Genomic DNA, 27,376 nt, shown 5'->3' with positions numbered 1-27,376 from the left:
TCACCTACCGCGCAGGGTTCTTGGGAGGACAGCGGTGTTGTGGGGAGGGGTAGAGGGTTACGTATGGCCAAGGCGAGCCCTCCAGCTCCTGCTGGACTCCCCGCTCCCACTAGGCTGTGGGGCCAACGTGGTCCGAGGGGAAGGGCCGAATGATGGATTTAGGTTTACATCCCTGCGGAAGGAGCCCGGTGGGGGGGCAGCAGATAAGTCAGGCTGAGAGGCGCTGGGGGTCCTACCTCGGCTGAGTTGGGTGGAGCCGAAGTTCAACGGGGCGTTTTAAAGGGTCGCTTAGGATGCCTTGACTGGAGATTATAAATACAAGCGCCTTTCCTTCGAGTAACCGGGGGTCATCACGTGGGCGGGGGCAAGCTATTCAGGCCTCTAATCGGCTCCGGGGGTTACTTGCTGCTGTTCTAGCGAACGGGGGCCCGCTCGAAGACGGCGCGCGGGCCTTCAAGCGTCGCTTGTCCCGCCAGCAGCTCAGGGCCTCGCTCGGCCTGCCTCCTCGGGCGCATCTTGGCCTCCGCGGGCCAAGCGGGAAGACCCGGCTGGCGGCTAATTCCCTCCCTCCCAGGAAAGGCCGGCAAGGCTGCGCAGCCGGACCCCAGGCCGGGTCCTGGCCTCGCCACGCGCGCCCACAGTCGCCTCTTCTCCCGCGGCGGTTTGCAGGAGAGCCGGCGAGCCCTTCTCCAGCGATTGCGGCAGGACTCTGGAGGCACCCCAGGAGCAGTGGGAGGCCCGTTGCGCGTCCCGTTGGAGCCCCCAGCAATTGTCCTCCCCTTGCTGTTTAGTCAGGAAGGTTCCCGGAACAGCTCGCAAGTCAGTCCAAATAGTGCAGCCCCCCCAGACTTGCACGCTAAAAAGACATAACACGAAAGGAAAAAGGGAAGAGGGGAGAAGCTTCAGTCCTCCGCAGCGCTCCCCGGTTAAAGGATCAGGAAGCAGGAGATGGGGGAAGACCCTTCTCTGGCTGAGATGCTCGAGACCTTCTGCCAGTCAGAGCAGGCAACACTGACCTAAATGGACAAAAAGTCTGCGCTAGGATAAGGCAGCTGTGTTTGCCAGCTCGAAGCCCGAGAAAAGGGGGGGAGTGAGAAATGCCAGAACAGCGGCTGGCGGGACTTTGTGCGGGCGGGAGTGTTGACGGTGCCCTCGGGGACAGAGAGCTGGGAAGAGCCCCTGCTCGCCTGGGGGTCTGCTATGTTGTGTGGTTGCCGCGTTGGGTCTCCCAGCGAGGATGCTTCTTATCAAGAAACGGACGCGCGGGCCGCGACTACGGCCCGCGGGGGCTTCCTTTCCTCCCGAGCCGGCCTGTTCCCCGCCCTGGCCTTCTCCGCACGGTCTAGAAAACGCTTCAGATGCGCGCTTTATGCTGAGCAAAGCTGCTGGTGCTCGCCTTAATGCCCAGCGAAGGCGAGTCTCCAGAGACCGGGGCCGGTGGAGCAAAGAGGCGCTTCCAGGAGCCACCGGGGGAGGCGCGTCCAGCAGCCACATCAGCCCCGTCCCGCCCAAAAGTCCCAGATGCAAACAGCCCTGGGCCGGGGAGGGGCAAGCGGCGAGAACTGCTGGGAATCAAAGCCGTTTGGGTAAAGAAGTTTGAAAGGGGGTGGGATGGACTGGGGGAGCCATTGCGCAGAAGAAATAGCGGCCTCGCAGCAGCAGAGCGAGCTCCGCCTGGAGAGGGGCGCTGAGAGGTTTCCGGTCCATTCCTGCCCAGCCCTCTTCTCTCCCCCAGCCCCGACTGCCGTCGAGACGGGGATTGCGTGGCTGGGCACGTCTCGCAGCTCCGCTCCAGCCAGGCGGCCTTGGGAAAACGAGTCCGGGGCGGGCTGGGAAGAATAGTCGTGACCCGCCCCCCCCCCCCCCCGGCCAGGAGTAGCCTTGTGGAAGTCAACACCTTCCACGCTTTGTATCTGCACCCTCTTTGGCTGCAGCCCATGCACACCTACCTAGGAGTAAACCCTGCTCTGCTCAGTAGGACCTAGTCATGAGTAAACGTGCATAGACTTGGACTGCATTCCTGCCTCTTCTTTTGGGATCAGTGCATTGAGCCTCTCCTGGCATCCCCCTCACTAGGAGCCAGTGGCCTGCCTTGTTGGAAGTGGGGCAAGAGCAACTCCCCATCATTCTTTTGTTTGTGTTCCAAAGGGAAGATAGAGTGCGGGTCCTCCAGATGGCTAGACTTGCCCACCTGTGCTGTGCTCTGACTAACTTCCTTCCTTGTAAACTGACATGCTCAGGGAAGCTGACCTGCCCCGCCTTCCTTTGTCGTCTTCTTTGACTGTCCCTGGAGAGAGGAGACGCCTTTGTCTCTGTTCTCTCCCTCCTGAGCCAGGAGAGCAACCCCCAAGTCTGGGCCTTGCCACCTCCAGCTTAGCTAATTAGAACGAGGTATGCCTTTCCTATATATTGTGCATTTCTATAAAGGAGCTTTTCTTATTTTGAGAGAGCTGGACTGCCTTCAAGTCGATCCCGACTTATGGCGACCCCATGAAGAGGGTTTTCATGGCAAGCGGTATTCAGAGGGGGTTTCCCATTGCCTTCTTCTGAGGCTGAGAGGCAGTGACTGGCCCAAGGTCACCCAGTGAGCTTCATGGCTGTGTGGGGATTCGAACCCTGGTCCCCCAGGTCATAGTCCAGCACCTTAACCACTACACCACACTTAAGTTTTAAGTCTCAGTGATCTCAGTGCAGGGTAAAAGCCTGCCACTTAGGCAAATGCACACACTGGCACATACACAGCTCAGACAGCTGACGGTCTCTGCATGTACAAATTTACATAACATTCCTGAAGGTAACCTTGGGCTACAACTCCCATGGGGAGGGAGTGGTGTGGGAGTTGGGGGTCCAAGAACAGCCGGCAGGCCATGCTTCCCCACCCCTGCCTCAAAGCACTGGGCCACTGACTGTCCCCAGTATTTTCTGCCTTTGCATCCTCTTGGGCAGCCTTCCTGTCAGCTGTTGAGAATGGGTAAGGCAGCCTTCGTCAACCTGCTGCCCTCCAGGTGTTTCCAACTACAGTTCCCATCGCCCCCGGGCACCAGGTTGGCAGAGGCTGGTGTAAAGTAGCAACTTACAGAAGGATGAGTAGTCTCTTAAGGGTCTTGCTGGGGCGGAAGGGAATCTCCTGCCTTAACTATCTGACAAGACTCTTGTAACAACCGATGCTCCACCCCATGGAGCAACTGCAGGGAGGCTACAGCCAGGCAAGGGCCTCCGGCAGCCTGGGCTCCCCTCCAGGGGTAGGGCTGATTCCAAAGGGTCTTTGTCCTGGGGCAAGAGCTCACAGCCATCAAATGCCCAGATCAGCCCAAGAACATCAAAAACGGGTCTGGTCAAGGGATGCACCCCGTCCAGTCCGAGGGTGGGGGTCCTCAGGGCTGAGGGCCAAATGCGGCCCTCCAGAACTCTGCTATCTGCCCTTCCCCCCGGGCCACATCCCTCACTGATCCTGCTTTTCCCCTTCCTTGCATCTCCCTTGCCTGGATGCAGCACTGACACGGGTGTGTAAAAACTAGCCTACTGTACAAAGGCAAAATTTACATTCATTGCTCTGCCCACTGTTGCTTCTGGCCCCGCCTGCCACTAGCATGTGGCCCCTGGGCAACCACCAGGGCATGAAGGCAACAGCCCTACCCGTTGTTTGCCCTCTGGTGCTCAGTAGACTACCTTTGGGCATGGAGGTTCCATTTAGCTGTCATGGTAAATAGCCACTGACTGGCCTGTCCTCTTCCACAACTGCCTGATCTTAAGTCATCTTAAGATTAAAGCCGGCCATTGCTACAGCCTAAATTGTAGCTTGGTGGCAGAGCCTCTGCGTTGCTGCACAAGGTCCCTGGTTCAATCCCCGACAGCATCTCCAGGTAGGGCCAGGAGAGGTTCCCTGCCAGAAACCCCAGAGAGGCAGTGCCAGGCAGTGCCGAGCTGGATGGATCTCTGGTCTGACTCGGCCTAAGGTCACTTCCGGTGCTCAAGGCTGACTAGGCAGGGAGTGGAACCCTTGGCAACTGCCACTCTGGCTGCAGGGCCCTGTGACACAGGGCCCTTTGGATTGCCCCTTGGCTTGTGCCCAGATTCAGGTTGTGGCCAGTGGCCTTGAGGAGCAACACAGCCCTGCCACTCCCTGGAGCCGGTTTCCATGCCAGAACTATCCCGCGGGCCTCTGCATATGGGAGACGCCCTAGCTCAGTGGCAGAGCACCTGACTTGCATGCCAACGGCCCCTGGTTCAATCTCCGACGGCATTGCCAGGCAGGGCTGGGAGAGACTCTGCCTGAATCCCTGGGGAGCCCATATGGGCCACACAGCGTTAGTTGGAGCCAAGGGTCTGGCCTGGTGTGAGGCCGCTGCCTGTGTTCCTAGGGAGGTGCCATAGTTTGGGGATTGGGCACATGCTTTTGTTTGCAGAAGGTCCCTCGTCCAACCCCTGGCGTCTCCAGGCAGAGCTGGGAATGCCCCCTGCCTGCAGGCATGGAGAGCTGCTGCCAGCCAGTGTGGGCAGTACTGAGCTAGGAGGACCAAGGGTCTGTCTCAGGGTGGATCAGCTTCACCTGCTCTTATGCCCCCTTTGTAACTTCCCAGGTGTGGTTCCCTCGGCCAACATGGCTTCTTCCTCTGTGGCAGACAGAGGGGGTGCTTTGGCGCCTTCCAGCATTGGCTGCAGGCAATCCCCCCTCCCCCAGCATCCTCTGAGTGGCTGTTTGTGAGGTTGCATTTAAGGTCACATTGCTGGCGTTCAAACTGTACTTTTGTTATGTGTCATTCAGCTGCCCGCCCCCCCCCCCGCCACGAGGGGCTGAGCTCGTTCTGCTGTTTGGACATGCGCGTGCAATACTCTGTATTTCCCACTCCTGGGGGCTGCAGCACTGAACAGGACCCTCCCCATCCCACCCTCCTCTCAGATTTTAAAACCCAACCTGTTCTCTTAAGCGGCTCAGCTGCCTCTCCGGAGGCCCCAGACCTCTCCTCCTTGCCCAAAGGAGGCCTGGTGAGTCAGTGCATCCTTGCAGCGGCTTCGTCCTTCCCAGAGCGGCTGCCGCGGGACACGCAGAGGAGGAAGAGAAACGCAGCCGCAGGTCCTTGTTTTCACAGGGTTTCTTTATTCCACCCCGCTGGGTTGCCCCACTCAGTTGGGGCCTGGTCCTCCCCAGCGGCGGCCTGGCTTGGAACAGAATGTGGCCATTGCCCCCGCCAAGCACCAATGATAGCAGGAAAAGGCTGGGAAGGAAGGAGGGGGTGTTAATGAACCCCACAAGCTCCCCACATAATCTGCCCCCCCATATGGCCCCTCCTGTAGGCTGGCAAGAAGAGGAGCTAATGGGTGGGGGGCATGAATGGTTGGGAGGGTGGATGTCCCCTCAGGTGGGTGCCCCCCACCTCCCCCCACCTCATCTCCCTATAGTTCCTGCACTGCTTAGCCCCCACCCAACCTTTTGAAAGAAAATAGGTGGCTCTGCTTTTATTTCCTCTCTCTCTCGCTCTTTTGTAAAGCCATGGACAAATGGTCCCAGACATGACCATTCTTAGCTCTCCTCCACATCCCCCTCCCACCCCGGTCCCTGCCCTTTTTTGAAGACCCCTTCCCCAGGACACCAGCAAGACCCTCAGGCCAGCTACGAAAAGGGCCTTGCCGGGCTAACACTGTTCAGGACAGCCTGCGGTGTCCTCCGCCCACACTCCTCCCTCCCCACCTCCAGGATATGGACTATACTGATGGGTTCTGGACACCCTAAACTAGACCCCTCTCCGCTCTCCCTCTCCCTCTCAGGCAGGCTGAGAATTGTGCTTGTACGGGTAGATTGCAGGCTGGTCCACTTGGCTCTCTCGCTCTCTCCCTCACACACATTGCATACAGATAGATAAAACCAGCCAAAGTGCTGTGCTCTTAAGTTTCCAAGGACGTTGATCCCTCGTGGTTCCCACACACACGGTTTCCCCCCTCCCCCCCAAGCCCTTTCCAAGCGGGCGCCAAGTCCTCGCAGCCACCCACCCAAAATACTCTTCCTTTCTTCCTCTTGCTGTAAATGCATCAGTACGGGTCCTTTGGGTCCGGTCTGGGGATCTGTCCCTTTTGCTTGTTTTCTCTGCGTTGCAGTTTATAAACATCATAGGACATCACATCAGGGTAACCAAAGGGTGGGGAAAACCTGTGTATTGGTTTTATTTTAGATGTGAACACAGACGTTGCAAAAAAGAAAAAGAAAAAAATGCACCTTTGTTTTAAAGATTGTTAAAAGTTTCCACCTCTAGTCTGCCTGCCGTTGCCCATCTTTCCTCTGGTCATCCTATCCGGCAACTCCCATCCCAGCAGTCCAGCCCTGCCCTGCTAAGGTATGAAAGAATCCTGAGGCAATTCAGGAACCTGGATACTGTCTTCCAAGAGACTTCCAGCCTGCTTTGGCTCGGAGCCACAAGGAAGCTGAAAGGTGCCCCACAGCCACCGTGGCCACCAGTGCTGGACCCGTGTCCCCGACCCCATTCATGGAGGCCTGGTTGGTGATGTCCTGACAGCAGCGGTGTGGTTCCTTTTGTGTAATCCCAGGTGCGGGGAGGGTCTCCCTCTTTATCTCCCTCTCAAATTAACAGGGTTTTACAGGGATTTTACAGCCTCTTTGCAGTCGACACTATCCAAGGATTAGCTTCAGTCCCTTTTATTAAGGGAGGGGAGGGGAAAATCCCTTTTTTGAGGGTGCTCCATTGGGGCTGCTTGTGGTGAGCGTGTGGGGTATTGCTTGTAATCTCATCCTGTGGTCACGCAGCACAGCGCGCGCACCCCACACGGTCCGCGTCTTATAACCCTCCTCGCCGGCCATGGACAGGGACCTGGACAGGGCCAAACCCTTGACGCAGAGAAAAAGAAGGAGTAAAACTAGTAATGCTGGGGCTCTAGAGACCAGTCGTGTTCGTGGTTCCGCATGGCTCTGGGCAACCCACTGTCAGCGGATAATCACCACCAAGGCCAGCATCCCGGCTATTAGAGCAGCCTGGGCAGCCCCCACGGCCCTCGCCCCTGTGCTCCACGTGCCGCCCCCTGCCGCCTGCTGGACCCCGCTGGGGGGCGGCATGAGTGTCCGCTGGCACTTGCCCTTCTGCTTAGGCAGCAGGCCGAAGTTGGACTTGTGCTCGTAGTCTTGCATCTCAGTGTTCTTCCAGGGCCCCAGGGATGGAGCCTTGATGGTCCTGTTCCGGCTCTTGGTGCAGTTCTTCCTGTAGCCTGGGCGCTGTCCGGGTTGGGCCCCATGCTCCCCTGCCCTCGCTTTCCCCTTCTCCCTGGAGGAGTGGAGTGGTGGATGGTCTCTGGGGGGCGCCCTGTCAGCCGAGGGGGGGAACCTGGGCCCGGTGATCTGGTGGAGGGATTCCGAGCCGGTGCAACCATGGAAGCTCTCGGCGTTGAGTTCTTTCAGGTCTGTGCCGTGGAATTTCTCTGGGAACTCACAAATGACGCTGGAGCTGGAACCCCGGAACCGGCGCAGCCATTCCCAAAGAGACTGGGCCCGGCAGTCACAGTTCCAAGGATTCCCATTCAGGCGGAGGTACTCCAGCGCCTCCAGGTAGGCCAGGGATTCTCCCTGCAGCTCAGAGAGGCTGTTGTTGAAAAGGAAAAGCAAGGTGAGTCGCCGGAGGTCATGGAAAGCCCGCCGGTGTATGCTCTGGAGCTGGTTCTGGTGGATGAGCAAGCGGTCCAGGTTGACGAGTCCCCGGAAGGTGTTCTGGTGGAGGCTCCAGAGCTTGTTGCCATGCAGGAAAAGGTGGCTGAGGTTGACGAGGTCAACGAAGAGGTCTTCATGAAGGTAGTCGATGTGGTTGTCCTGCAGGTAGAGGTACTGCAGGTTGTGCAGGCCGCTGAATATCCCTCTGGGCAAGGAGCTGAGCCCACACTTGTAGAGGTGCAAGGCGTGGAGCCGGACCAGCCCCTGGAAGGTCTCAGCCGCCAGCTCCCGCAGGTTGTGGTTGTCTCCGAGGTCAAGCTCCTCCAGGTGGGCAAAGCCCTTGAAAGCGTTGGGGTCGACGAAGGTGATGTTGTTGGAGTAGAGCCAGAGAGTGACCGTGGAAGGGCTGAAGTGGCCCCTCAGCACCAGCGAGATCTGGTTGTTCTGGAGGAAGATCCGCTCGCTGTCCTCTGGGATCCCCTCTGGGATGGCCAGGAAGTTGTGGGACTGGCAGCTGACGGTCATGGGAGATGGGTAGCAGACGCAGTCCACAGGGCAGCCACTGGAGGAGTGGATCTCCAGCCCAAGGAGCACGAGGAAGAACTCCAGGCATCCCCCTGCAAGACAGAGAGAGATGAGGGGGGCTCTGCAAGTGGGCAGATCCATGCGCGGCAGAGAAGCAGTTCCTGCCATTGGCTCTGCCCCACGTGTCCCCACAAGGGCCTCTGGTCTGCCTTTCTTTGGCCTCCCTCCCCTCTGCCCCTGCCTGCCCAAGCTGGAGGTGGGCCATTGTCCCCATGAGTTACCCCATTACAACAGCCCTGCAGCTGGATCATGCCGTGGGGTCCATCTAGTCTCCTACTGTGGCCAGACAGTTTCCTCCCACAGGGACAGGACACAATAACAGCACACTCTCTCCCCCTCCTTCTGTTCCCCTGCAACCAGTATTTGAAGGTAGACTGACTCTGAATTTGGAGGTTCCATTTAGCCATCAGAACAATTTTGTCAATTTGTAATCAATTTCTTTTCAAAAGCTAGTGGCCATCCCCACATCCTGTGGGAATGTGGGGTGAAGAAGTGTCTCCTGTCTCTCTTTGCATCACTTTGGCTCAGCAGTAGGGCTGGCAGCAGCAAGTAGCCCCCGCCAGCCCAGCTTCATGACCCCTTTCTCCTCCCCCTCCTCCATGGCACATGCCTGCCCCGTCACCAGGCTGCCCAACACATGCCAACCCTCCCAGTGGGCGCTCTTCCCTTCTGCCATGATGCCCACACGCTGCAGCTCCCACTTCAGCCTGTCTCCCAGGCATTATATTCCCGAATATTGCCAGAGAAACGGGATCAAGGACAGAAGCCCCCCCCCGCCTTTATCTATTATTTATGCTCTGAAATATTAATGCCCTGCCCTTTGCCAAGTGGCACTGAGGTTGCTATAGCATCTGACTACTAAAGATGCTGGAGTGCTGTTCTAATTGCCACTTGGGTTTTATTATTTATTTTTATATATATATATAAAGACTGTCAGATAAAGCCTTCCCAAAAAGTTCCTGGGGCTGCCACTGAGGGGTGTTCAGGAGGAGCTGAGGAGTGAGAGAGAGAGAGTGTGCACTGGGCTGCTTCTGACATCCGTCCGGCACCTCTTGTTTGTCCAAGAAGTGGGTGTGTTGAAGAAGAGGCATCAACAGGTCCCTGCTGGCAGTGAATCCTGCTGATTAAAGTTATGCCCAAGGGATTAGCCCTATATCTGCATTGGGACCAAAGACCCTGGCCCTCAGATGCTGCTCCAAGTCCTGCATCTCTGCTCATGCCAAATTCACCCCCTGGTACTTAAAAGCAGCTTCAAGCCCAAAAGTGTGTTGGGCGGGAGGGGAGGGGGGTGGCAGGAGGGGGGATCCCAGCTTCAGAGTCACTCTTGGTCATAACCTGAGGCTGGTTGTAGCACCTCAAAAACTCCTTATTTGTTTCTGTTCCAGCGACATCTCTGGCATTTGCCAGTCAGTCCTGAACAAGGGCCAAAGAAGGGTGGTGATCATGATGGTAAAAGTGGAGGACCCTCCATCTCTGCCCCATATAGGTTTTCAGCACATTGAAGCGGATGTGGGGAACCCCCTTTGGCCCTCTAGATGCTGCCGAATTACAACTCCCATCATCCTCTCTGGCTGTCAGCTGTGCTTGCTGGGGCTGATGGGAGTTGAAGTTCAGCAACACCTGGAGGGCCAACAATGCATGCAAAGTGTTTTGAAAAAGTAAGTGTTTTACAAATGGTAAAATATGATTCATGGGCATAGCTCTTGGACTGATAAAGGCATCCTTGGTATTATTTTTATGGCATTTTATGCTCCTTGTAAATTTTGCTGTACACTGCCCCGATACTTTATATAAATATTTTTATATACAAATAAATAAATATCTTCTCAACAACTCTGTAAAGTAGGCCCATTGTTGCTGCTGCGCATTCTGGATTTGCATCGGGAAGGGTCATGAGCGGTGCAGACTGGGATTCCATCTCATTGGGTTCGACTCTAGTGAGAAGCACGCTGGAAGGGGTGGGGGATCTATACCTTAAAAGACACACATACCCAACTATGCTGTGTCACTTGGCATTTCTTTGTTGCTGCACCTACTTGGATAGGCCTCAGTTTCCTTACCAGGGAGGCAGTCCTTCCCACCATCCACCACAGTTCTCAGTTACACTTTGAGCCTGAAGATAAAAGGGGGGGGAGGAATTGTCCTTCTGCATCAGCAATTCCCAGTTCTGGTGCAAGCAAGCACAGAAAGCCGCGCTTAGTATGTGTGGTGGGTTACAAGCCCTTCAGCCCTGCGCATGGATCTGCAACAGGACCTCTTGCCTCATGGCAGGTAAGAGGCAAGTTGGGCACATGAAACCTCCCCCTGTGGGCCTGCCTTCTCCACCAGGATCCTTGCCCCGTTACGCTTCTCCTCTGCCTGCCACCTCCCTCAGCCCAGGGCTGCGCATATGCCGCTGTGCTTACAAGATCCACATTCTCTGCCAGGAAGAGCAGCAAATCCAGAGCAAGTTATGCAAAGTAGGCTGACGATGCACATTGCTGTGTTTATTTATTTTACATAATTGATTCTGCTATGGCCAGAAACAACCTCCTCCTGGCTTCTCCACCCTTCATTTTTGTTGTTGCCACCATGAGGGCTAGAATCTCGCCTTAAACTAATTGTTAAAAGCAAGCCGAGTTCCTCAAGACACTGAGTTCTGTGTCATCCATTACTTGTTTCTCTGCTGTGCTTGGTGCTAATTATGAGTTGGCCATCAGAGGTGCATGAGGGCTCTGGGGAATGATGTATCCTGGCAATGAGCAGCCTCCGTCCCTGTGCACCGTGCAGGATTTCTTACACTGGAGCCAAGCAACAGTCAAGTGCCCTGGGCAGCAGTTGGCAGCTGCTGCTGCGGTTGGGAGGAGGCGATGGAGGCCTAGTCAGGGGTGAAAGGGGCCTTGAGCAGATGAAACTGCCTTGTAGCAGGTCAGAACATTGGTCCATCTGGCTCAGCAATGCCTGCACTGACCGGCAGCGGCTCTTTCAGACGTACCTGGAGATGCCAGTGGGTCACGGAGAGCTGCCTTATGCCAAGTTAAGACTCTGTCCATCTAGGCGAATATTGCATACTCTGGGTGGCAGCAGCTTCCCCAAAATCTCAGGCAGAAGTGAATCTTTTCACCTGCTACCTGAACCTTTTAAACTGGAGGTGCTGAGGGTAGAACGGGGGACCTTCTGCATGCAAAGCAGGGGCCGGAGTCCCCTCCGCCAGTGGCCCTGTGCACATTTACTTGGAAGGAGGCCCTCCTGTCTTCAAGGGCACTTGCGCCCAGGTGCATTTGCAGAGCCTGCACTGCGCTACGCCACTGCACTCTGGCCTCCATGCTGTGGGGCTTCAGCCAGTGTTGCCTCTCTTCCCGTCCCCGACCCCCATGCACAAATGCCCCCTTCCCAGCCCAAGGCCCTGATTCCTTGGATAGCGGTACCTCCCCTTCCCATCTCTCTCTCTCACACACACAGGCTTTCCCTTCTTGCTCAGGGCGGCCTCACAGGCCTGTCCGAATTACGCCCCACATGACTATGCTAATTGGGTGCTAATTAGGCATTGCTTAATGGATGCTTGAAATAATTTATCTCCGGCTCTGTCCAGCCTACAGCCTCGCTGCCAGGAGCGCCTTCCTTGTTATTAGGTTACTGCGAGGACGTGCTCAGGAGAGTGGTCTGCCTTGGCTTGCTCTCCTTCCTGGCCGTGAGGAGCAGAGGAGCACCCCCGCTTCCAGGACACTGGGAAGGAGGCACGGGGGGGGGGGATGGGCAGCAGCAGAGGGCTGGTGTGTGTGTGTCTGCATGTGCGCAAAAGGCACCCTGCGTAACAAGCTGGAGCAGTGCAGGAGCCAAGCAAGACTCAGGAGCAAGGCATCCTCTTCTGAGACGGGGAGCCTTGACATGCATCGCAGGGATGGCGTGGCTCCCCCCTCCCAGTTGCTACTACCAGTCGTACTTGCGCATCACTTGGCTGCAAGACCCGCTGGGCACCAGGCCTTGGAGACTGGGCTCCTGCCTCCCTCCTCCCTGACAAGCACACGGCAAGCATCTCGCGCTGGTCTCCACGGGCCCTCCGCCCCCCAGAGGCCAGGCGGCATTGTTTACTGCACAGCCTCGGTTGCTGCTGCCACGCCGGGCTGGGCAGAGCCCCAACACAACAGGCTGGTCTGGAGAGAGTGGCAAAGCCACATGGGGCTAGGCAGAGTGCCAGCACAGCCCCCAGCACAGCCAGCCATCTAGGTGGGTCTGGGGGCTTTGAACAACTGCCCCACAACAGACTTAGGAAGCTGCCTTGTACTGAGTCAGGCCCTAAATAGACTATTTAGACCAGTATTGTCTGCACTGACAGGCAGGGGTGGCTGTTCAGGGTCTCAAACTGATGCAAGCAGGACACCAGCACTCTCCCACTGGGCAGCCGCTCTTTCTAGGCCTTGAGTAAGCAGGGCTGCGGTGTTTCATGAATTAATCAGTTAGGTTAATTGGCTTTTTTAAATCAACTAAAAATGTGCCTCTAATTAATCAGGCTGCATTTTTATTGTTATATATGCAATTGCGCACATATGCTTTTTTCCACACCAGTGGCTCTAAGAACTGCAGGTAGCCAGTGCTATCCTAAAAGAGGCCTTCCTGGTTCTCTGGCACCCAGGAGGGGACGCCTCTCCTGCTAAGATCACACGCACGCGCTGTGGCACAAGCACACATGATCTACAAGCAAAGAACAGAGGCTTCTTGCTTCAGAAATACTGTCAGGAATTCAGCCAGATGTGAACCTGGGCAGATTCTAACTGATACAGATTAGGGAAAACTCTGTGATGAATGAATGCATTACAGTTTCTTTAGCCGCAGGAAGAGCCCTGCGTGCCTGAGGCTTCCAGAGCACATTGCTGGGGCTGAGCTAAAGCTCCCAGGTGCCGCCCTCCACAACTCCACTTCCCAGCATGTGTCCCTCCGTTCCCCACCCCCCCCCAGCAGTACCTGCTGCCTCTTTGGGAGAAGAGGACCCCCCTGCCTCCCTACCAGAAGCTGCCTGCGGTAGTGGCTAGTAGTGTTTGGGGGCTCCAGCACGTGGCCTGCCGCTGATGCAGAGCCAGCGCAACCTCCCCGCATCACTCTTAGCGAGCCGCGTCATAAATAACTGACAGATCCCAGCTGTTTGGAATTATAGTTTCTGAGAGAGTGACAGCTGTTGCCAATCCCCCAGTAGTCGCCCCGGCAGTTTTGGAACATAAAAATCATGAGAGATAATTTTGTCTTCGCATAATTTGCTTAGGCAAGCTGTGGCTTAATAGCAGTTATGACCTTAAAGGCAAAGAAGGGTGGGCTTCAGGGGCCACCGGCCTCTTGCCCCATTGGCCTGGGAAGGGGGAAGCCAGCATCAGGACTGTTTAGTGTGGGGCGGGGGGGAGCCCCTTTTGCCAATTGTTAATGAACAGGTGGTTCCCCTACATGCCTCCTACGCCCCCACAAACCCACAGCCAACTTTCTCTTGGAAAGGGAATGCTCAGATTCCAAGGCTATTAGACTCAATGGCCTTGGAATCTGAGCATTCCCTTTCCAAGAGAAAGTTGGCTGTGGGTTTGTGGGGGCGTAGGAGGCATGCAGGGGAACCACCTGTCCTTCCCCAATGTGGAAAATGGACAGCAAGGGGTGGGGAACCCTTTTTTGCCTGAAGAGAGCCGCTCCCCTGAGGAGGGTGTGGCTGCCTGGTGAGTCATATAGGGCAGATCCCTGAACCTGAACTAACATTTGCAGGAAGGGATTCTGAGGAACTAAGACAAATAGTGAGAGAGGAAGTTCTAAGCTTAATGGACAATATAAAAACTGACAAATCACCGGGCCCGGATGGCATCCTCCCGAGAGTTCTCAAAGAACTCAAATGTGAAATTGCTGATCTGCTAACTAAAATATGTAACTTGTCCCTTGGGTCCTCCTCCATGCCTGAGGACTGGAAAGTGGCAAATGTAACACTAATCTTCAAAAAGGGATCCAGAGGGGATCCCGGAAATTACAGGCCAGTTAGCTTAACTTCTGTCCCTGGAAAACTGGTAGAAAGTATTATTAAAGCTAGATTAACTAAGCACATAGAAGAACAAGCCTTGCTGAAGCAGAGCCAGCATGGCTTCTGCAAGGGAAAGTCCTGTCTCAGTAACCTATTAGAATTCTTTGAGAGTGTCAACAAGCATATAGATAGAGGTGATCCAGTGGACATAGTGTACTTAGACTTTCAAAAAGCATTTGACAAGGTACCTCACCAAAGGCTTCTGAGGAAGCTTAGCAGTCATGGAATCAGAGGAGAGGTCCTCTTGTGGATAAGGAATTGGTTAAGAAGCAGAAAGCAGAGAGTAGGAATCAACGGACAGTTCTCCCAATGGAGGGCTGTAGAAAGTGGAGTCCCTCAAGGATCGGTATTGGGACCTGTACTTTTCAACTTGTTCATTAATGACCTAGAATTAGGAGTGAGCAGTGAAGTGGCCAAGTTTGCTGATGACACTAAATTGTTCAGGGTTGTTAAAACAAAAAGGGATTGCGAAAAGCTCCAAAAAGACCTCTCCAAACTGAGTGAATGGGCAGAAAAATGGCAAATGCAATTCAATATAAACAAGTGTAAAATTATGCATATTGGAGCAAAAAATCTTAATTTCACATATACGCTCATGGGGTCTGAACTGGCGGTGACCGACCAGGAGAGAGACCTCGGGGTTGTAGTGGACAGCATGATGAAAATGTCGACCCAGTGTGCGGCAGCTGTGAAAAAGGCAAATTCCATGCTAGCGATAATTAGGAAAGGTATTGAAAATAAAACAGCCGATATCATAATGCCATTGTATAAATCTATGGTGCGGCCGCATTTGGAATACTGTGTACAGTTCTGGTCACCTCATCTCAAAAAGGATATTATAGAGTTGGAAAAGGTTCAGAAGAGGGCAACCAGAATGATCAAGGGGATGGAGCGACTCCCTTACGAGGAAAGGTTGCAGCATTTGGGGCTTTTTAGTTTAGAGAAAAGGCGGGTCAGAGGAGACATGATAGAAGTGTATAAAATTATGCATGGCATTGAGAAAGTGGATAGAGAAAAGTTCTTCTCCCTCTCTCATAATTCTAGAACTCGTGGACATTCAAAGAAGCTGAATGTTGGAAGATTCAGGACAGACAAAAGGAAGTACTTCTTTACCCAGCGCATAGTTAAACTATGGAATTTGCTCCCACAAGATGCAGTAATGGCCACCAGCTTGGACGGCTTTAAAAGAAGATTAGACAAATTCATGGAGGACAGGGCTATCAATGGCTACTAGCCATGATGGCTGTGCTCTGCCACCCTAGTCAGAGGCAGCATGCTTCTGAAAACCAGTTGCCGGAAGCCTCAGGAGGGGAGAGTGTTCTTGCACTCGGGTCCTGCTTGCGGGCTTCCCCCAGGCACCTGGTTGGCCACTGTGAGAACAGGATGCTGGACTAGATGGGCCACTGGCCTGATCCAGCAGGCTCTTCTGATGTTCTTATGTCAGTGGCTGCTAGCCTCTATGCCACCCAGCTCAACTACAGTCAGCCGGCAGCCCTTTGAGCAGGACCTGGAGATGGACGTAGGGGCATCAGGAGAGCCAACGGGGCGGGTCCTAGACCAGCCTCCTGTCCTTGCAGTGGCCAGCCTGATGCCGCAGTGGGAAGCCCACGCGCAGCACCTGAGTGCAACTCTCCCCACTTTGTGATTCCTTCCAGCAACTGGCAGTCCGAGACACACTTCCTCTGACAGTGGGGGGTGGGGGAACATAGCCAGTGTGACTACTAGCCACTGACGGACTCTGGGCAGCGCCTTGGCACTGAGGACAGGAGCCGCCTGGGCAGCTAAGACGGCGCCAGGAGCCTCAGGATGCCAGACGGGCACAGGGTTGGACCCTCTTTCTCTCTCCCCCCCCCATTGCTTGCTAACAGCAGGACAGGACAGAGGCTGGGGAGGGAAGTCTGGAGTTGGCAGGGGGAAGCTTTTGCATTTGGTGGAAGAGGGAAGCGTTTCCAAGGTCATCTGGAAGCTCTCCCCACCCACCCACCCACCTTAGCTTGCCACTTATTGCAGTTTTAAAGCCAGCCATAAATTTCCTACTGTAATAACAGGGGAAATCAATAGTACAGGCTGAAACTCAAGCTTCCGCTTGCCTCGCAGCCAGGCCCAGGACCTCCCCACGGAGCGGTTCCTCCTGAACCAGACAAATGAATACCAGTGGGTGGATTGCCCTCCATTCCAGGCGCTTGGCCTTCCGGAGAGGGGGGGAGGTCTGTTAATTTGGGCCATTGCCTCCCCCATCCCCCCACCCCCTTGCAATGAACCTCAAGGACGATGTGACTGAAAAGAGACAGCTCCAGAGGAAACAAGTCTCCCTCCTCTCTCAAGCTGCTGGACATCTGGCGCCAGCCAAGGGGCACCTTGCAGACCAGGGTGCTCTCAAACGGCCCTCTCAGGAAATCTTTGGCCCTCTGCCTGCAGAAGTGCCTTGGACCTTTGCAGAGGTCAAGGAGGTGACTGACAGGCACAGGCAGTGCTCTCCTTTGCAAGTCGACTCGGAGGGAAGCCCCATTGCATGCCAGGGAAGGGTGCATAGGGCTGCAGCCTTAGTAAGACACACGTGCACAGGGAGCCTGCCTTTTTCGACAGCCTTAAAGAGAACCGGCCTACCCTGCAAAAGCGCTCCAGGACTGGTGAGGCCAGCTGAAACTCCTTTGGCAACCGCAACATCAGAACTCAGGGACCTCCAATGAAGCTGAATGGTGGGAGATTCAGGACAGACACAAGAAACCACTTCACACAGCGCAGTTAAACTGTGGAATTCGCTCCCACAAGGGACAGCGACCACCACCAACTTGGAGGGCTTTAAAAGAAGCTCTTCTGATGTCCTTATGTTAACCAGGCCCTCTTGGGCACTCCCCCCCCCCGTCCCGTGGCAGAGACACTCCTTGAGAACTGTCAAAGCAAGACTATTGGACGCTGCTGCCTTGCAGTGGCTGAGTCCATGAGCGTCCAATAAGCCCCACTTTTGCCTATGCTCCAGGGTAGCATCTCTCCAGGGTCTTGATCAGGAAAGGGGCCTTCTGGGCCCTGGAGCTGTCAGGGATGGATCCTGGGACCTTTTGCATGCTGCTCTGCCACGGAGCTGCGGTCCCTGTCTAGGGACCAACAGCAACAGGCTGGCCCTGGCATTGCTGGGCAGAAGCACCCAGAGCCTTCACTCTGCATGATACTGCAAAGCTGCCTCCAGTGCTGTGGGCAAAAGGAAAGCAGGCTGCCTGCCAGATCACACTGTGCAGGGCCGAGGAGCAAAGCCCACCCTCCACATCTTTCCTGACCGGGGGGGGGGAGTTAAGAAAGGGAAGAGAAGGGCCAGCAGTCTCCTTCACGTCGCATTACCATTGTCACGCTTCCTTGAAACCCAGCCCTGAAAGGAAGATTGTCTTTTGCGTGTCGGCGGATGTGTGCTCCTCAAAAACAAATTAGCACCGATTCGCTTGTCTGTAGAGAGCGGCCATCAGGGAACAGCCTCTGAAGGTGCAGGAAAAGGAGAGTATTAATGCTTCCAGCAGCCTAATCTGCTCAGAGAGCAGCTCCTGGCTGGGCCACCAGCAGCGGCTGCAGCCGGCCCAGGAAGATGAGACATGCCTGGCAGCAACCAGCAGGGTGCCTTCGTGGCCCTAGGCAGGGGCACCTGCTCCCGCAGCCCTGATTCCCTGCTGCATCTGGCAGGCATGAGGGGGGCTGGCCTCCCCACACCTGGCCTCCCCACACCTGTGTTGCTCAAGCCACCCATCTCTGCCTCCAAGGTGGGCCAATCCCTCCCAACACCACCCTCTCCAGAGAAGCCATTTCACAAGCCCTCTACGTGCTGATGCTTTGATCGCTCTTCAAAAAGGTTCAGTTCCCAGTGGCACCTCCAAGCAGGGCGGGGAGAGTCGCCTGTCCAAAACCTGGAGAGCTGCTGCCAATCAGAGCAGACAGTACTGAGCTAGATGGACCAATGATCCGGCTCCTATGAACAAGGCAGTGTCCTGTGTTCCAACTGGCAGCACAGACTTAAGTCAGGACCGTGAAGACTGGGACCTTGCTTTATTTCTAGGGGAAGAGCACCTGCTTTGCCTGCAGAAGGCCCCGGGTCGGCTCCCTGACTGCAACCCTGCAGAACATCTGTCAGCCCTGTGGACATTGCTGAGCTAGGACACCTCTGCTCTGGCTTGGCATCAAGGAGGCTCCTGCGTTGCATGGCTGCTTCTGGGCAACAGCCAGAAAAGCATCTTCCTTGTGAGCACCACTGAGCCACAGCTGTGGCTGCCAGGGGGAAAGCAGCACAAACTCAAACCGTAGGCTTGCCAAGCCCCACCACACATAGTTCGGCCTCTAAAAGCCACCCACGTACAAAGCCGTCCTTCCCACTTTTCTGCTGACTCCGTGAATCCTCCCCTGACCCAATGTGTTTCGGCTGATGAGGCTGGAGCGTTTCTGTGCAAGTTGCATGCTGCTTCTTGCCAGTTGCACAGCAGCTGGTGTTTCAAGAGGCCACCGACTATGAAAAGTGCCCTGTTCCAAGTCAGAGGGATATATATGAAACATCCCTGCTGCTGGACAGCTTCGCTCCTCTAACGGCTCATCATCATGCTTGGTGTGGCTGGTTGTAAGTGGTGGCGTTGGTTAATTCCTAGCTGGAGTTTTGGGGAAAGGAGCCTGGGGGAAGACCATCAGGGATCCTGGTAAACAATTAGGGAGGTCAGGCCCAGTTTACAGGGGGCTGCCCTGCATTGTTGACCGCTGTGCTTTCCCTGCGCAGGGATGCCACACTCCACTAATGTCTCTGAGCCATTCTAGTTCCTTGCAGTCAGTGAGTTGGATTGATGGGCTTCCAGATTGGCTCATCTGCCCCCTCTTGTGCCGTAGCTTCCCTCACCCTTTCACATGAACCTGCCTGATTGCTAAGATCATTCTCTGAGTCCCTTGGCTGGGCATGCCCATCAGATATCAAGCTGGTGGTGAGTGGGGCAAGGGGCCTTTTCAGCTGTGGCCGCATTTAGGGAACAGTAGCTCAGTGGCAGAGCATCTGCCTTGAAAGCAGAGCTTCTCAGGTTCAACCCCCAATGGCATCTCCAGGTAGGACTGGGGAGAAAAAGACTCCTGCCTGAAATCCTGGGATGCTGCTGCCAGTCAGTGCAGGCAATACTGAGCTAGACGGACGGATGGTCTGACTTTGTATAAGGCAGTTTCCTCTGAATATCATGGCTTTTGGGCTGCTCCAGGCAAAGGCTTTCTTTTATTTCACTGCCCACTGACATGGCGCCTACAGCCGCCACTGGGCTCAAGCTACGGGGTTGATTTACGGGGCTGAGGGTTTTCTCTTCTCTTTCCAGTCCAGTCTGCTCTCTCTTCGGAGCAGCCATGGCAGTGTTCTCTCCCCAGGGGAGCTCCTCTCAAAGGATCCAGAATGCCTTCTGGGCACCACAGAGAAAAGCAATTCACAGTCAGAAATGGCCTCCCCCCCTCCTCGGAGGCTTTTCTAGGAACAACAACAACAATAGCCACTCATGCAGAAGACGGGAAGCTACTTTCCACTGAGTCAGGCCACTGGTCCCCATAGCTCAGTACTGTCTACACTGACTGGCAAGGGTTCCTCGGGATTCTCAGGCAGGGAACATTCCCACCCTACCATCGGGATTGAACCTGGGACCTTCTGCATGCAACGGTGATGTTCTACCATTGAGCTACGGCCAAGATTCCAGTCCTCAGGCTTCTGAATAAAGGTCTGGTTTAAACAGAAGCACAGGAGGCTGCCTTCTACCAAGTCAAACCATTTGGTCCACCTAGCTCAGCACTGTCCACACCGAAACGTCCTCTCCCCCTGAATAGAACTCGGACCGCACCATGGTATACACCACGGTTGCAGGGTTTGAGGCAGGAGGTGAGACGGCTAGAATGCCGGTGGCGGAAGTCTTGCTTCGAGGACGATCGGACACTGGTTAGAGCAGCAATAGCAGCCTACCAAGTGGCAACAAAGGCAGCAAAGAAGGGCTTCTTTGCTGCCTCTATTGCATCCGCAGAATGTTGTCCCAGGAGGTTGTTCCAAGTGGTCCAAAGCCTGGTCGGTCCAGCTGCCCAGGAACCCATGGAGCACTCTAAAGCCTCCTGTGACGCATTTTCAAAACATTTTGCTGATAAAATCGATCGCCTGAAGAGCGTAATTCCGCACGCCGTGGACACAGGAAGCGGGCCAGAGGCGATCAGTTGCGATCCGGTCCGGTGGGATCGGTTTCAGCCTCTTCCCTCTGAGGAAGTGGACAAGGTGCTCTCTACTGTGAGACCGACCACTTGTTTGTTTGACCCTTGCCCCACGTGGCTCATTGTGGGCTGCAAAGAGAGACTGAGCGAAGGGATCATGGCGGTGGTAAATGCTTCCTTGGAAGAGGGTGCATTGCCATCCGCCCTCAAGGAGGCGGTAATAAAGCCCATCTTGAAAAAACCCTCCTTGGATCCCCAAGATTTAAACAACTTTCGCCCAGTCTCCAATTTACCATTTTTGGGCAAGGTGATCGAACGTGTGGTGGCCAAACAGCTACAGACACACTTGGAGGAAACAGATTACTTAGATCCATTCCAACCGGGCTTCAGGACTGGATATGGAACTGAAACAGCCTTGGTCGCTCTGGTGGATGATTTAAGGAGGGCGTTGGATAGGGGAGAACACTCCTTCCTCATCCTCCTGGATCTCTCAGCGGCTTTTGATACCGTTAACCACGGTATCCTCCTGGATCGCCTGGAGGGAATGGGAATTGGGGGCACTGTTTTACGGTGGTTCCGTTTCTATCTCTCTGGCAGGTTTCCGCCAAGGATTGAAAACTTGGTTGTTTCAGCGGGCATACAAGTCTCCTAGATAATTTTAGTTTACAGTGTATAGATGTAGGTTGGTGGATTATAATTGTTTTATATGTTAAAACTGTATTATATGTTGTATTTTTAATGATGTATGCCGCCTAGAGTGGCCGTTCATTCGGCCAGATAGGCGGCCTAAAAATAAAAGTTTATTATTATTATTATTACTATTATTACCTGCCTCCGTACTGCAGCCGCTTCCCTTTAGACGAAACCCAAAGCTGCCTGGGGTTTGCCCATCTGATCTTTCCCACTGCCACACTACCCTTTAAGGCCAGGGGGGGGCCAAGGGAGGCCTTCTGGCTTCTTCAGGCAGGGGGTCCAGATGCCTCTCTCTGCAGTCAACAGAATGGGTAACCCCAAATCTGTCATCTTGGACAGCATGCACACACACACTGTGGCCGGCCTCTGCTTGTGGTGCTGGTCCAGGAAGCCAGCCTGTGGTGCTCAGCTCTCTCCGCTGCCCGCCCTCACCTCCTCCTGTACTACAAGTCTCCTGCTCCTCAAGTCCAGTTAGCAAAACTTTTAAGGAAATTAAGAAGTGCTGGAACGACAACAAGGCAGGGAGGCCTGGCAGTGAGAGGAAGGCAGGAGCGGCTAATGCAAAGCAGAGGGCCTGTGCCATCCAGGCGGCCAGGATCACTCGTCTCCAGAGGTGCAGGAGCCATTGAGGTTGGCTGAGGGAGGGCCCAGCCGGCTGGCCTTGGAAGTGGGGAAGAGGGAGCGAGCAGCCACCGCCAGACCAACTTCTGACTGGCCATCTGATGGCTGCTGATAGCATTTATCCTCTGGGCAACATCTGTGGCTTTTACGGTGCTTTTCCCTTCTGAAGTCTTTGTTAGGGGCCTTTTATCAGTCCAGTCACTGTGAAGAGGCAAGCGTGTATGAAAAGCCATGCATAAGCAGGCGCCTGGCGTGGGAGGCGGGGAGGGTGGCTTTCCAGGACCACAGCTGCAACAGTGCTGACCAGCAACCCTAGCTGGTGGTCTACCTTTTGCAGCTGCTAAGTACCAAACCTGTCCCAAGCCCCCTACATCCTGCCCCCTTCTCTGTCACTGTTTGCGTCCGTGTGTGTCTCATTTCTGCACTCTCATAACATGGGGTTTGTTGCTTGGTTCTAGGATTTAAAGTAGCTAGTCCATATGATGGTGATGAAAGTAGCTCATGGTGAAATCGTGGAAGTTCATGTTGGAACTGGGAGGTTCGGTTTCACAGGAACAGAGGAAGCTGCCTTATATCGAGTCAGACCGTTGGTCCATCAAGCTCAGTGTTGCTCACACTGACTGGCAGCAGCAATTATCCAGAGTCTCAGGCAGGGAGTCCTTCCCAGTCCAACCTGGAGATGCCATTGGGGATTGCACCTAGGACCTCTTTCATGCAAAGCAGGTGCTCTGCCACTGAGCGGCTGCACTTCAAGTCACTTCACTAGATGGCTTTAAAACTCATGGAGAAAGGGGAGCAGGTTTATCAGTCACGATGGCTGAATAGAACCTCCAGATTCAGAGGCAGTTTACCTCTGAGTACAAGTTGCTGAGGAACAGCAGTGGGAGAGAGGGGCTGTTGCTTTCATACCCTGCCGTGGTCTTCCCACGGGCAACTGCTGGGTGAGATAGGCCCCTTTTGGCCTGATCCAGCAGGGTCTTCTGTCTCACCTTCTGCTGCGGGCTCACCATAAGGCTCTGAGCAAGTCGCCCTCTCTCAGCCTCAGTTCCCTGTCTGTAAAGGAGAGTGTTAACGTCACCTGTTAGCAGGGTCAATGCAACTAAGGCTCTGGAAGGAGAGTCTAGAGTTAGCCTGTTGGAGCCAAACCAGCTAAGATTCTGAGTGGTTGTCTTAAAGGCCGACACAGCCGCTGCAACACAAGCAGTTCAGGCCTGGAGCCAACTTTGTTAGGCCTCTGGCATGGTCTCGATAGACACCCCCCTTCAAAAATATGCCGAAGCAAAGATCAAGCCAGAACTTATGCCATGAAAAAATATATATCTGTGGGGGGTTTTTCAACTTTCAGCTGTCCTGGGGACCAATTGTTTGTTTTGACATTCACAATGTAATCTGAAGATAAAGAAAAGTCAGTATGAACTGCAAATTTGTCACAGCTGGGAGACCTGCCTGGGCAGTGACAGAGGGGTAGTTGGTGAAGACTGAGGCCCCTTGCGGGAGGGTCTTCACCCTCACTTTTCTATCACATGGCCCAATGAGCTACAATGCAACACTGTGTGAGCTTGCTTGGAAGAGCGACCCACTGTGTCCAATGGGGCTTGCTCCCAGGAAAAGGAAGATTGCCTTCAGCCCTTAACCTTCCAGCCGGCCCATCCCTTGGACATGGGGGACCTTCGCCTGCCTCACGTCTCACCCAGCAAGCTTCTCCCCTCTGCAAGGGCAGCTACGGATACCGCTTCTCGGAATAACCTTTCAGCTTTCTTTTAGAGCAGACTCATCCGTGAACATGCTGCTAATTGCAACTTTTAATATGCTGGATGGGAAGACCATGAGATCAAAGCAAGCGACTGCCACAGCGATGCAAGCACTCATGAAACGACAGTTCAGGGGAGAGGGGGGCAACCTGGGTAGAAAAGAGGAACAGCACGTACCGAAATGCTACTCTCCACACGCCCAAGGGAGAAAAGAGGATACCTGGCTCTGGGGACAAGCCCTCCGTGCTATGTCTTCCCCATCCTCTGAAATATTACAAAGCCAGACCTGGAAATAAAGGCAGAAGTGCCCTAGGGGCACCAGCACTTCTGGGGAAGACTGAGGACTTCTAGCGAGCACCAGACTGAAATGCGAGCCAAGCAACATCAGGCTGAGGCAGAAAAGGCCAAGGCCATGGGCTGCTTCAGCAGCGCCAGGATTTGCCAGGACTGAAAAATTGACTGAAAAAGAGCTGTCCTGTAGTCAGGGTTAGAGTGTTGGGCTAGGGCCAGGGGAGACTTGGGTTCAAATTCCCACTCAACCATGGGGCATTCCCTGGGTGACTTTGGGCCAGTCACAGTCACCTTCTCTTGGCTTAACCTTCCTCACAGGGTTATTGTGCGGATAACATGGGAACCATGTACGCCAGGTGTGCGGAACCCCCTTTGGCCCTCCAGATGTTGCTGAACTACAACTCCCATCATCATCCCTGGCGCATTGGCCATCCGGGCTGCTGGGAGGTGAAGTTGAGAAGCATCTGGAGCGCCGAAGGTTTCCTGCACTTGATGGACGCCATCTTGAGCACCTTGGAGGAAAGACGGGATGGAAACGTAATACCAATAAGAAGAAAGATGTATTTTCAAGTCCCATTTCCATGCGGATGCCAAGCCTGCCTTTGGAAGGCCAGGCTGCCTCCTAGGCTCAGCCATTCAAGGCGTTTCCTGTGTTCCTCGTGCTTGAATGTTGGCCCAGAGCAGAAAGAGTGTTTTCATCCGGACAGTGTCCCGGCTCAAGGCTCCTTACACTTTGCTGGGCCAGAAAAACTTTCCCTTTTCCTGCCGGGAGCCACTCTGTGGAGATCGGTGGCAAGAGCCCAAATCCAGGAAGCGAAAGATAACTCCCCACACCCAGAACTGCACCGAGACGGGAGCCCCAAGTTGGCTAGGCCAGTTAATGTACTAGGCCTGGAGGAAAGTCTCCCAAGAGTCACCACCCAAAGCCAGAGCCTTGCTGACTCAGTCCCGCTCACCGCTGTCTCCCACCGCCTGGCCTGACTGGACCCTCCATCCACCTGCCTGTTGCCCAGCCATCCGTGCACCCACCTCCCGACGCGCAGCCAGGCGAGGGGTCCTGCAAGCCACTGGAGGGCTTTGCTCTCCTGCCTGCCGCTGATTCAATTACTGGCCTGCGCGTCGGCCCTGACAGCTCCACTCAGCACAGTCCCAGCTTGCAGCAGCGCCTGTGCGAAGCCAGGCAGGGAGGCCCATTAGAAGCCTATAATCCAATCACCGAGACCCGGACAGGGAGAATAAGAGCCATTCTCAGTCTGGAGGGGCTGGCTCTGCAGATCAATTTGCCCTGTCCAGACTTGTCTCATTCCCACTTAATGGAGTCAAGCACCCGAGAGATGCTCCATTAGCAAACGCCCCGGGGAGGGAGCAGCAGTGCGGTCCCCCTGGAAAGGGGAGGGGGAGCTCGTTCTCTGGAGAGGTCCCTTCCAGCCATCCAGGTTAACCCCCAAAAAATGGACAGCCTTCAAGTGGATTCCGACTTACGGGCGACCCTATGAAGAGGGTTTTCATGGTAAGCGGTATTCAGAGGGGGTTTCCCATTGCCTCCCTCTGAGGCTGAGAGGCAGTGACTGGCCAAGGTCACCCAGTGAGCTTCATGGCTGGGTGGGGATTCGAACCCTGGTCTCCCAGGTCGTAGTCTTAACACCTTAACCACTACACCACACTGGCTCTCCTCCAGGTTAACAGGCCCAGCCAATTTGTGTGTGGGGGAGTCTGATCTCTGGTGCAATTAAGGGACCAGGGTCGGCGTGTCCTGTCCCAGCCGGGGGGAGTCCTCAACAGAGGAGACCCAGGAGGCCCTGGCCTTAGACCCAGCCCTGGGTCAGGCTCCATCCAGGGGTGAGCAGCCAGGGTCCAGGAAGGGCGTCTGCCTGAAGGGTGAGCTCAGCCCCTGGCACTGAGGCTGGACAGGGCCCAAGCCCAAGAGAGAGGAGTTGCTTCAAGCGCCAGTAGAAGACCCGCCCCAGGTGGAGAAGTGCCCAGCTACAGGCAAGGTCTCCTCGGGAGGAAAGGTCTGGCTGAAGGTGGCCGATAGGAGCCGGCTGAGGCTTGGTCTGTGGTCCCAGCAGCATCCGCTCAAAGCCCCCAGGGTGAGGCCAGGGGAGCTGCTGGAACAAGGTCTGTGCACCCGCGTTGAACGTGGCCCGACTGACCCTGGCCTTGGACCCCTTTGCCTCTCACCCGGCCCTCTGTTGTGGGCTCTGCCTGTGGAGACTCTGACTCTGGACTGGCAGGTCTCTTGCTTCCTCTGGTCGCAGGGCTGGCACAGGACAAGATGAGCCTCCATTCCACACACAGGAGCTGACTGGCCTGGCAGTTGGATCTCCATCACTGACAACAGGAGAGTCTTTCCACTGGAGCGGGCTGGCTATGGGACAACGGAAGGATCTGCTGAGTCAGGCCTTTGGTCCATCCGGTTCAGTACTGTCTACACTGACTGGCAGCGGCTCTCCATGGTTTCAGGCAGGGAGTCTCTCCAAGACTCTGGAGACGCTTCCAGGTGCTGGACTTGGGGCCCTCTGCACACAGAGCGGGACTCTGCCACTGTGCTAGGATGGCTCTTCCCCAACATCCGGACGGGCTTGCACAGCACACCCAGATGGAGGCAGCCGGGATGCTCAGCCAGGGAGGAGGCTGCTGCTGCTGCTGCTCCCCAGCATTGGATGCCTGAGCAGGGCCAGCCCTCGAGTGAGGCCTTCCCTAGGGAGGGCGTCTTCTGCTTCCTGGCAATGGCTCACCACACAACGGCTCTTGGCACTGTCTGGCCCAGTTCAATGTGGGGTGCTGTGATCCATGATGCTGCTGTAAGGACAAAGCTCCTCGCCAGCTCGGCCTGTATATTTGTGTTTTGTGTCTCTGTGGCCGCACTGAGTCAGCAGGCAGAGAATTTGAGAAAAGAAAATTCGAGGAATCTAAGTCTCCAAATGTTTTCCAAAAATTTAAAGGCAGCTCAGGAAAGGAAGATGGGAGTTGTTGGTCCTGAATGTAAACAGCCTGAGAGAGAGAGGTAGTAGATTTTGCCTGAGCTTTTAGGGAAATTGGTGTAACAGTGATAGCCATTTGGCACTGGGCTTTGTGGCTGCAGAAGGGAGGGAGGGAGGGCGGATACAGGTCCAGCACATCAGAAGAGCCCTGCAGTAGCTGGATCAGGCCAATGGGAGGCCATCTAGTCCAGTCTCCGGTTCTCACAGTGGCCAACCAGCGCCCCCAATGGGAAACCAGCAAGCTGGACTGGAGCGCAAAGAGCACTCTCCCCCTCCTGCATTTTCCAGCGTCTGGTATTTGGAAGCATGCTGCCTCGCCTATGGAGGACGCGCAGAGCCCTCCAGCTTAGACTGGGGTGAGCAGGGGCGCTTAAGAGTCTTTTTGATGTATCCAGCCGCAGAAGCCCATGGAACAAGCTGTTCAAATGACAAGAGGCTGGCACTGAATGAAGGAGAGGAAGAGGGGCCAAGCGCCTTCGAGCAGGATTTGGGCCCTTTTAATCCTGCCAGGCACTTTGATGCCATGGTGATGAGCAACATGGAGAACTTCAACAAGCTACTTGGAGAGCTCAACGAGAACATGGCACTTTGGGGC

At 55.0% G+C, this 27,376-nt stretch overlaps 1 protein-coding gene across 1 annotated transcript in view; it reads right to left on the bottom strand.

The window, feature by feature from the left end:
- Positions 1-5,955: 5,955 nt before the first annotated feature.
- RTN4RL1 (reticulon 4 receptor like 1) overlaps positions 5,956-27,376 on the bottom strand; it is a 56,799-nt gene continuing 35,378 nt past the window's right edge. The window contains exon 2 of the mRNA XM_061604800.1: positions 5,956-8,265. Coding sequence (XP_061460784.1) covers positions 6,935-8,265 — 1,331 coding nt within the window. The 3' untranslated portion in view covers positions 5,956-6,934. The remainder of the gene's footprint in view (positions 8,266-27,376) is intronic.

This window comes from Rhineura floridana, chromosome 21 (genome assembly GCF_030035675.1).
Source record: "Rhineura floridana isolate rRhiFlo1 chromosome 21, rRhiFlo1.hap2, whole genome shotgun sequence".
In the NCBI taxonomy this organism is placed as follows: Eukaryota; Metazoa; Chordata; class Lepidosauria; order Squamata; family Rhineuridae; genus Rhineura; species Rhineura floridana.
The sequence above is the reverse complement of the archived record's forward strand: the minus strand, read 5'-3'. Positions and strand labels throughout refer to the sequence as shown.